At 35.9% G+C, this 10,708-nt stretch overlaps 1 protein-coding gene and 1 long non-coding RNA gene across 2 annotated transcripts; one reads left to right on the plus strand and one right to left on the minus strand.

Moving 5' to 3' along the window:
- Positions 1 to 608: 608 nt before the first annotated feature.
- On the minus strand, positions 609 to 10,190 carry LOC141632260 (isopentenyl phosphate kinase-like; the record flags this gene model as incomplete). The annotated part of the gene is made up of 8 exons (XM_074444821.1): positions 609 to 956; positions 1,689 to 1,792; positions 2,710 to 2,772; positions 2,881 to 2,947; positions 3,133 to 3,252; positions 3,328 to 3,363; positions 9,963 to 10,019; positions 10,110 to 10,190. Coding segments are annotated over 8 exons (627 nt in total), but the record flags the coding sequence as incomplete, so codon positions are not given.
- On the plus strand, positions 3,827 to 8,851 carry LOC141633047 (uncharacterized). Its single transcript, XR_012537848.1, has 4 exons — positions 3,827 to 4,100; positions 5,142 to 5,261; positions 5,742 to 5,824; positions 8,457 to 8,851. It is a non-coding gene; the product is annotated as an uncharacterized LOC141633047 (long non-coding RNA).
- Positions 10,191 to 10,708: the final 518 nt, after the last annotated feature.

Consider the following 10,708-nt stretch of genomic DNA (forward strand, 5'->3'; position numbering starts at 1 on the left):
TTCACATCCACCACCTACCCGACTCCGCTGCCGAGCAGCAACCACAGATTACTTAAATTTGCATCGACCCAACTCCGCTGCGCCTTTCACGTCACCATTGCTGCTTGACTGCTTCCCACCGGGCATTGAATTGAAAAAAAGAGAGTGGGAGAGGGAGATTGAGATTAATGAGCTGAAACAATTTGGGAATTTAGTGTTTTTGGGAAAAAAAATAGACAAGGATATGTTGTGTTGTTTAGGACTTAGGTGGAGGAGGGTAATATGGATATTTCAGAAAAATCGTTAATTAAAGAGTCGGAAAATATGAATAATGAACCTCAGGCCAAATATACGGTGGTGATTGGGGAGTATACATAAAAGTCTGGTGTTTATTTGTAAAAACGGAAATATATGGTGGTTATTTGTAAGAAATAGGTAAATATAAGATGGTTACGAGTTATAAGTTCAATATTTTGTTCTTGCAAAAGTGAGATAATACACATTCATAATTGCGAGTAAGGAGAGCAACTCACGTCATATCCTTTAATTTTCGTGCATCTTAAACGTAAAAATTAAACAAAAACACGTCAATTTCTGCTGCAATTCAAATAATCAAAAACTATCAGAAGTTCAGATCAACATCTCGAACAATCCAACGAACTGTTCTACCTTATATCGAGTAGTTTTACATCACCACATCTTAAGAACTAAAATCTAAAAAAATCATACTACACAGAGTACATGCTTGCATACAGCCTCTACTTTATTATGTGAGCCTCCTTTTCTGTGTGAAAAAAAAATGTCTGATTGACCAGGGTTGAGATCAGAGTATATACCAATATTCTACTAAAAAGTCCTGTCACAGAAATGCAGTGTTACTATTCCCTTTTGAACCGAATGGCAGTTCCAAGCCAATCATCAGGGAGGTTTTTTTCAACTGCTCCTGTCAAATCCTTCAAGGAATGATCTGTGGTTGCCTGCATCATCAAGCAACATAACTGAGAGGACCGACAATCACCAGAAAACATATGTTGTAGACAACATACAGTTCAAGGTCCAAAAAATGTCTGAAGACCCCACTTTAGTTTGATACCAGTTTCAAGTTTAGCCTTAGTAAAACAACTTCTAGTATACCTTTACCTAGGTTGTACGGACACTCCTCCTAATCGGCGTTCCCGTGTCAAACACTCGTGTTGGACACGACACTCGTCGGACACACGTCAAAACGTGTCGGACACTTGTAAAGCCGTGTCTAACTTTCATCTTTTATTTCGGCACGTGTCCGACACGTGACCATGGTATTTTGAGCCGTGTCCATGGTATTTGGACACACCTGGCCTCCAAACGGAATCAAGTTGAATTTAAGTTAAATGGCGAGAATTGTTATATGGTTAAATTTGGTAGGGAAATAAGTTGAATTGGAGACAAATGATGTTATTTAGACTAATAATAAGATGTCGAAATAGATTGATTATAAGTTGGTTTTGGTTTTGGAAATGAGAATGAGTTATAATTAAAGTAAGTTTTACTTTCACTTATTTAAATTTAATATTCAATACTTTTTCAAAAATAAAATCAAACATATATAACTATAGAATATATATTTTATTAAATTTAAATGTCGTGTCCCGTGTCCTAAATTTCATGGGATGCCGTGTCACGTGTCCGTGTCGTGTCCGTGTCCGTGTCCGTTTTGGTGCAACCTAGACCTTTACAATGTATACATCAATACCGAGCTTAGCAATGGCTGCCGCTTCAGAAATCTTGGTCACCATGCTGCCAGTTGTGTCATGAGCCGCTACTGTTATCTCAACTGTGGATCAAAGTCGCAAAATGTGAAAATGGTTTGTATCGATTTGGGTCTGTCTTTTACTGAACTATTCGAAAAGAAAATGGTCTTATTGTTGTTTGTCATCTGACAACATTGTATGATGAATCACAGTTAGGAGGTTAGGCTTGTCACTGTCCCAGACTCCCAACCAACATGAGTGCCCTGTTAACACATGGAATAATCTAGAAAACTATCAACTACTAGACACTTGACTTCCTAGAATAAGCTAGCTAGTATAAGCAAGAAGAAAGATCTAGAAACAAGCAAGTTCTAGAGCAAAAACCATTGACTTATAATGGCTATAAATAGCCATGCTTGTATCAACATTGTGAGTAGCCTCAAGCTCCAATATGGAGCTATCAAGCAATTTCAATATATATAAATAAAGAACCATGTTCGGAAATTCCAAGCTCACTATACTCCTCTGCCAAAATTCCAACTGTGCCCAACATCTAGACTAGTATGGAACTAAATAACTCGAAAATGGCCAGCAACACAAATTGATCACATCCAACTGAAATTTGCTGAATTCTATGTTGACACAACTTAAACGCCGGAATCCAAAAATGACTTGAATTAAACACATCAATCAACTAATTTGAGATTACCCTTAAGTTAATCAAAACATGAAATATGACAAAAACCTTAAAAAGCACCACTTGTCCCAAGTCTCTCAACCAGTTAGTCGTAACCATCCGGCCAGAAATGACTTGTTTTCTAAAAGACCGCATTATATTTATATCATGCCCGAAAATAGACCTGGTTCCGAAAAGAACAGACCCAAAGTGCATTATGAGCAGGTAAACTATTAGTTGGAAATTGAGGTGCAAACTTGAGCTTTTTCGGAACATGGAAGTAAATTATTACTCCGTATTAGGTATGACAAATTAACTAATTACCTTGCTTACTCATAGTTTCTGGGGCATGATTAATGACACTCCAGCTACCATCTTCATCAACCGCTGTTACAAACAGAGAGTTAATTCTGTAATGCACACAAACATACGAAATGCTAAGTTATTTCATTTGAGATTATACATCACCCTTCATGGAGTCCGCTCACAACTCACCTATCTCACGTAATAATATCGCATCGGGCTCTGACGGAGGACTGTCATATACACCAAAAACATCTGTCTAGAAAGATGATTGTATTGGAAACAGGCATAGTCAGCACAGTTTGACTACAGAGCAAATTTAGGAAACTGGTAAAAACTAAAATCTAATTACGACGGAGCTTTTGACATTGTGAGACAACTTCATTTCTAAGTAAGCTACTTGAAACACTTTTAAGAAATCTAAAACTATTGAAATGCCAGTACATCCGTAGACTGGAACAACCAATCAGGTAGCAAGAATGGATACGAGAAAACAACATATTCTGGCTTCAGTGAATCTGCAATATGTCGTATAATTACATCCCCGCTCAAGATGGTGCAGCCCTGTTGACATATGTACTGGAGTATTAGCTGCTTACTCTAACAAACAGCTATATCAGTAGATGAAGCAAGAGCAACCTGTGAGTGATCTAGTACTGCATCTCCATGCAAGACCTGAAAGTTTTTATCTAAATCAGACACAAAATTATGATGCATAGACAAACCTAAGCATTATGAAGTAATACTGCAGGAGGCCAAATGGCCAACATACACAACAATGAGTCAATGACTAACATTAAACTACTCAGACTCTATTACAGGTGTCAGGTTGACCCCATTTTTTACATAAGATTCCATCCCAAAACGAGGAAAAGGGCTGAAGGACATGTCTTCAAATAAATCTAGTTATAAATGTAAAATATATCTTCCCCCTTTTTACAAAAAAGTGAGTAAGGGATGTTACTGTTCAAAATGAACAGTAGCAATTTTGCTCTGCTTTGCTGGTCTCCTTTTTGGGCTCGGGTCTCTTATGGACTTCAGTTTCACATAACAAAAAGGCCCAAGAATCACTGCCCTACAACTACTTCCGTGTTTCTCCTATTTTATTTTATTTTATTTTACTCTCTTTCTCTATTTCTTTCCTGTAAATCATTGTCCACCACACCTTTCTTTCTTTCATTTCTCACTCACTCAGTCACTCCCTCTCTCAGCTTCCCCCATTTTCACCATCAATAAATTAATTTCACATCAAACTAATTTCAACAATGGCGACCCGAATAGATATGGACAATAACCCGATTAAGACGACGACGGTCTGCATCATCAGCAGGGGATCGCACCTCTTGCTGTCAATGATTACTGTGATTAAGCATGCTTCTCGTCTTGAAGGTCTCATCAAAATAGCGGAACTGGTAATTTTATTCTTCTTTTTGGTGATTTCTTAGATAGTTGTTGTTCATGGGATTGATTTTTTGATACGGATGTTTTCGGCTAATTATTGGTGCCGATGATGCGTTTTTATTCGAGGATTTTCGATTGTTTTATGTTATTAAGTCGTCAGACTTGATATTTTTTGTTTTCCATTTCATAATTGCCTTATTCCTTCATTTCTTGCCCATCATTCTAATCGAATCATCTCTCACACCGCTTATTTGATCATTTTAAGTCTCCGATCTCAGACGATAATTAATTTATTCATTCTTCTCTTTCTCTTGTTCTGTTTTTTTAAAGTTATCATCTTATTATTTAGAAGAGGCCTTGCTTTATATGGGGTTTGTTATTCCAGGATGTCTGTATGTGGCTTTGGTTTAATTGAAGGGCTCTTATCTTATTTTGGTGGGATGATTATCTGTATAATGATTTGATAATGTGGTTACAAAGCAATTTCCAAAGCTTTAGCCTTACTATTACCGACAACTTTGAATATTTTTTTAAGAACAATAACTTTTTGGATTTGAGGTGGAATTCCTGCTCTGACTATGTTTTAACACTATTATTCGGTCACTGGGAAGACGGGTTGAAAGAGATTGAGCTACACAACCTCCCAGTCGGCAATCTAAGTCTTAAATAGGGTGGAGGTTGGTCACTATTACTAACCTGAGGTTTTACTCAGATTTTTTGTAGTAGCTTGAATCATATTGTATAATGGAGGTTGGTAACTGAGAGGTTGTGTTGTACGCCACAATGCAACATGCTATTATCAATGAATCTTTTTGGGGTTTGAATCAGCTTAAGTTTAGTATTTGGTTTTCTTATCACTTTATTTTAAATTAAATTCTGTGTGGGATATGTGCATGAGTGTTTATCACAACTAATTGTGTAAGACGGTTTTACAGTAATACTATTGTAAAATCGCCGGGTTATTTTACACAGCTATCCTTTTGATAGTAGTTATCAAGCTATTTTAAGTGCCTTCAAGATGGTTTTACTGTAACACCTTTTACTTTTTATAGGTTATGCTGCTCTGGTGAATTGGTGGTATACGTGGTGGGTGTATTCCAATGAAGGAGGCAGAGCCAATGTCAATGGAACATGATTGGTTGGCATTGCAGGAGACTAAGGAGGAGAGCGAGGTGAGGATTATGAGTTTGTATAATTTTTTCGATAGGTCGAGTAATGGGTACTTGAGTTATGCTGAGATTGAGGCGGGTTTAACTAGGGTTCATATTCAGTCTGTAAGCTGGGAATTTGGATTATGCTGTATTCGACTTAGAGTTCGCTTTTGCTCATATTTTGTTATTCAATGTTCTTTTTGTTACAGCAATCAAGTTATTATACTTAATGTTCATGGTTGATAGTGAGGGCGAGGGAGAGGAGCGAGATGTCATGCTTTTATAGGTTAACGTGCAATGATTGCATCGACACAAATCGGCCTTTTTTAATTGTGAACATCATGTTTAGTTAGGCAATCTTCAGGTATAAAGTTTTATCTCGGATCAAATTTGCTATGTCCCCTTACAGGTTCTAACTAATAGTAGTAATTGTACCGTTTGTACTACATAATTGGATTAGCTACGACATTAGGGTTCACGGTGGGAATGTCATCATTTCAGGAAGTTGAAAGACACTCATGTAGATTCTAAGCGGTGGGTCGGAGATTTTAAACTACTGCTACTGCTCACTTTCACAATCCCAGGTGCGTTGTTTTCAGAATTTTCTATACACTTCCATTTACCTAATTATCTCAGTAATGTAAGATTAATTAAATTGAGCTAAAGTTCCGTTTTGAGCAGTGTTGATAGTAATAGTATAATACGTGAATCAATATATGAAAACTTGGGCCATGGTCTGATTTTAAATAGTGATATGGGTTGTATTTAATTTCAGAAATAAAGGATGGTTATTGCAGTGATGTTTGTGTGCTGTTGTGAAATCTCGTGACAAATTGCTGATCGTTGACAATGTTAATGTCATTTATATGAATATGAGACCAAAATCTCTATCAAAGTCCAAACTTTATGTAGTGGGGTGGTTCAAATTTCATAGAAAAGTGAAACGTTGCTTGTTTTGTGGCCTTTTCATAGAAATTTTTATTTATTTTTAGGGCTATGTTACATGGGTTAGGCATAATAGGGTTAAGGTTTCACTGTTGTCAAGGTACCATTTTTCCTGATTTAATTGCTCATTATTGAACCTAATATTTGAAGCTTTATTAGAGTTGTGTTTCTGTTTTCTTTCTATTTAGTGTTGCTTGTATGGTAAGTTTGGTTCTTTTTCTGCCGCTTCTTTCAAATGGGTTGATTTGATTTGGTTTTTTGTTGTAATCAACTGGGTGTAGATTGTCAGAGTACACAACGGCGTTAGAGCCTTAGAGGTGGTTGAAAGTGTTGTGTGACGGTGGAAAGTAGTGGTTGTGTGTTAGTTTAACTCTCATTTTCAATTTCAGTTTACACTCATTTGTTTTTTCTCTCTTCTTTTTCATGATCTGAATGTATAACCAGTGGGCTACCAATAGATGAGGGAAGCGGTATGACATAGTGTGAGGGGAGAATATGAGGAGGGAGGGAGGGAGTGAGGGGAAGGAGGGAGGGAGAGTGTGAGGGGAGCTTAGTTTAACCAGTGGGCTATCAATGGGAGGATGAAGGCACAAGAGCAGTGGGAGGGAGAGGAAGGAGAAGGTGTGAGGGACATGAGACTTGCAAAAGAAGTTGCTTAGAAAATAGGTTTTGATTTTTTTTTTTGGGTTTCTAGATATTAGCTGGGTTTTATTGGTTGTGCTGATGAATGCTAATTGGGCATGATTCGGATAATCGGATTGTGTTTGTGAATTGCCGCTGATATTTTACACTCGGTAATTGTAGTAATTTGATATATTTCAGTATTGAGATTGTGTTGTTTAGCTGTTACTAATTGGGGCCAAACTGGTAACTGGTGAATTGCACACAGTTTTTAATGGAGGGAGGTGTGACAGGTTACCATAGCTTGCTGTAAATAGGTGACGACTAAAAAAAATTCATCGAGTAGTGGTTTAATTAGGGTTTTTGTGATGCCATCGATTCATGCTCTCCATATTGAATTAATGATTTTATATGTATCCTACTATCTTCAATATGATGTTATTGCGATTCGTTAATGGCTGGATTAAGTAATGTGCAACTTTGTTATTGCTTGTTAATTTAGTTAGGAACAATTAGGTTCATATTGATGGATTAATTAGAATTATTTGAAAAGTTTTGGATGGTAATTAGAAGAAATAATCAAAGGAAGTTAGTAGATAATCCTGATTATAATTAGAGATAATAGGATGGAATTGACATGATAACTTAGCATCACTGAGATCGATAACTAAATTCAAAGCAGAATAGTAAAAGATGGCAGGAGAGTAAGAGACTATGAACTTATGAAGTTCTTTAGAAAATTGCAGCATAATAGTAAAAGATGAATGATTTGAGAACTTTATGCAATCATTTGCGTTGTTTCCTGAATTGCTATGTGCTTATGAATTAAGCCAATAAGCTTCCTCTCTTGCCATCCCGTGAATGTCTTAGATATGTGATAAATAGTAGGTTAAACTATGGTTGATTAGAATTTGAAAAGGAATTCCCATGTTTTATATTGAGGTTGAGTTGTTGCTATTTATTACATCGAAAGGTTATTGCTTTGGCAACCGGATCAGAAAAGCAACCTGTTTTCATGCCCGATTTTTGAGGTAATATTTAGGTAGTCTTGCTATGATGTGGTTTAGGTTGTGACCCGAAAGAAGCTGCAAACTCACTCGTATCTCTTCTAGAGTGGAAAATTTTGTTCCCTAATTACTGCTCAGGAATACCTCATTCAGATTTCGGTTAGTTATTGAAAACTTTGATGGCCGTTGCACATCCCACTAATGAATTGTTATCATAACTTATCTTTATTTTAGACGATTGCAGCATTGAGGCAGTGAGTAAGTTATGACTAGGAAAAAAATACCCCAAGTAGTATGTCATTTTCCTTCTTGTTAAGTATTCATGAATTGTCATTGGTGCTGGCCTTTGTATATTCAGGATATCAGAAGGCTTTTTTGTCCCCTTTAAAATTAGTGTAAGATTTATTTTAGGTTAGAGGGCTTCTGAAAGAAAACTCCATTAAACTCCGATCCATCAGAAGGATAAATTGGGTTGCTGTTTTGGATAGAACCCAGGAAGTATCTTTATACTTACTTTCTAACACTGTAGGCATGTGGCTTTGAGTAACTAGCTAATAGATTATTGCGCCGTCATTGAGACATTGTTGTTACAACGTACAATTATGCTTTAAACTAAACATGAGTTTGTATTTGTTGTTTTCAGATTTGATTGTGCCTAGCTAAACATATGGGGCATATTTAAGGGATGGTGACAGTGGGATTCCCTCCGCTCAATGGCTGAGAAATAAATTTGCATTTGAATTGAAGTGATGAGGTTACAAAAATGGTAAAGTATGGTCTAACAAATTTGCATCTTCTCAGATGATATTAGTGGGCTTGTAGGTTGTAGCACAATGCTACTTGTTATTAGTAGATTTGATGTAATTGAGACTATTTTTAGTGAACGGGGTGCAATGAAAGTTTAAGAGAGATCAACTATGTTCTTGTATAAGGGAAATTTGTATTCGATAAGTGTTGTTTTTTCCCAAATTAGAAAACTTAATCATGCTATTGCAATGTAGATCGCCTCATTTAATATAAGCGAATTCTCAAGATTCACTTTGGAAGCTTATGAATAGCAATACTTTCAATCAGCCGGACTCAAAGAATAGAGATCAAATTAGATGCTTATTACACACCTTGTTCAATCATCTACATGTGCATTAACAAAAATAGTGAACATCCAAATTCTTTTGCGCTAAATATAGTGTTGTACTTCGGTCAATAGGTGATATACACACCACGAAAAGGCATTGATTTAAGTATCTTAGAGTATCACAAGATTCTTAGAATGATATCGAACAAAAAGACATTTCTAAAATGCACACTCAATTAAGTTATTCAATTGAAGTAGTTTTTAAGAACTCGTGTTAATCTCATGTTTTACCAACATTCTTATAAAATTTTAGCTATAGCACATGAATTACAACTTTGATTCAAACTAAATTTTTGATGTCAGATTGCAACTGCGACTTGTGTAGTTCACCTATAGTTAGTTATTGATAAAGAACGCCAAAACTTAAGTTTTTGCGGTCTATGCCATGATACAAAAAAAAAATTGTTTTTTTTTTTGCTCCAATTACATCACTTAAAAAAGGAATTTCTATTGTATAAAATTTGATTCTATAATAGTACAACCTTGATGAACGTGGATCCAATCTTTCACACACAATCTATATTCTAGAAGCTGAATGAAATTTTGGTAATGACTTTGACACTAAGTTGCGTTTAAACCCTTTATAGAGACGGTCGCAAAGAAAATTCTCAATAATGCGTCCTTTTTGTAGTGACTTTCGTGACCTTGCTACACTTAAAAATCAAACTATGCTGGTATAACTATCTTGGGGTATGGCGCGCGAAGCGCGTCATACAACAACTAGTAGTTTCTAAAGTGAATAGAGAGATGTTTGAGGACCCTTTAATTCATTAAATATCACACTAATTCACAAAATGACATCAGTCGGACAGGAGTATGTCCCCATAAATAAATAGTTAAATTAGATGGCTAACTTGACAACCAACTCCTCTCCACAGCTCAAAGAAGAAAAAAACAGCTGAGCACTATACAAGAATACATCAATCTTTTGATATAGGATCTTCTATATCACTCAATCAAGATGAGTTCTGTATTCAGACTTCGTATAATACTGCTAAAGTAAACATTACTTACAGGGACAAAACCAGAGTCAATTGCTGTGGCTACAGTAGCGATGTCTGCAGAGGCAACCTGAATTCACAAAATGACATCAGTTGATAAGATGTTGAAGTAATCCCTAGCCTTTCTCTGACATTTATTTTATCAGCAATAATCACTAACATTTCTCGGAGATGTTGTCCATCCACTTGAAAATGGAGATATTCCAATTGAGGGGATACACTCTGCAAGATAACATAAACATCAGTAAGATTTTTTATTGTCTATGGATATTCCAATATTCGCAAACTGAGATGAAACACGCTGATGCTCCTTTACTGTACTTCTCCCTCTTCACCCGAGTATCTTTCGCATATATTTCTACAAAGTGTGTTTCTGTGTTTTAGTTGGTCTACACGCTGTTACTGGTCTATGCATACGCCCCAATTCATAGATTATACATGATGTAGTACAGCTAGGCGACTAGGCGTGTAGTTTCTGAGTTTTATAAAAAAGTTTTCGAGTTTTGTTTTAAAAATTACGAGTTTTACCATAAAGTTTTCGATCTCGTTCACTTAAACATTAATCTAAAAAAAAATACAATATTGCTTAAAAACTATACATATAAATGCAAGTAATTTTGAGTTTTGACGTCAAAAAATTAAAATATAACTTACAAACTTTAAAAGCTCAGAAAAACTACATGTAAACTTGTTAGAATTTGGGCAGCGGAAGTATCGTGGACCCAAAAGACATAAACATAGATCATTTGTATAAATTGG

Source organism: Silene latifolia, chromosome Y (assembly GCF_048544455.1).
Source record: "Silene latifolia isolate original U9 population chromosome Y, ASM4854445v1, whole genome shotgun sequence".
Lineage (NCBI taxonomy): Eukaryota > Viridiplantae > Streptophyta > Magnoliopsida > Caryophyllales > Caryophyllaceae > Silene > Silene latifolia.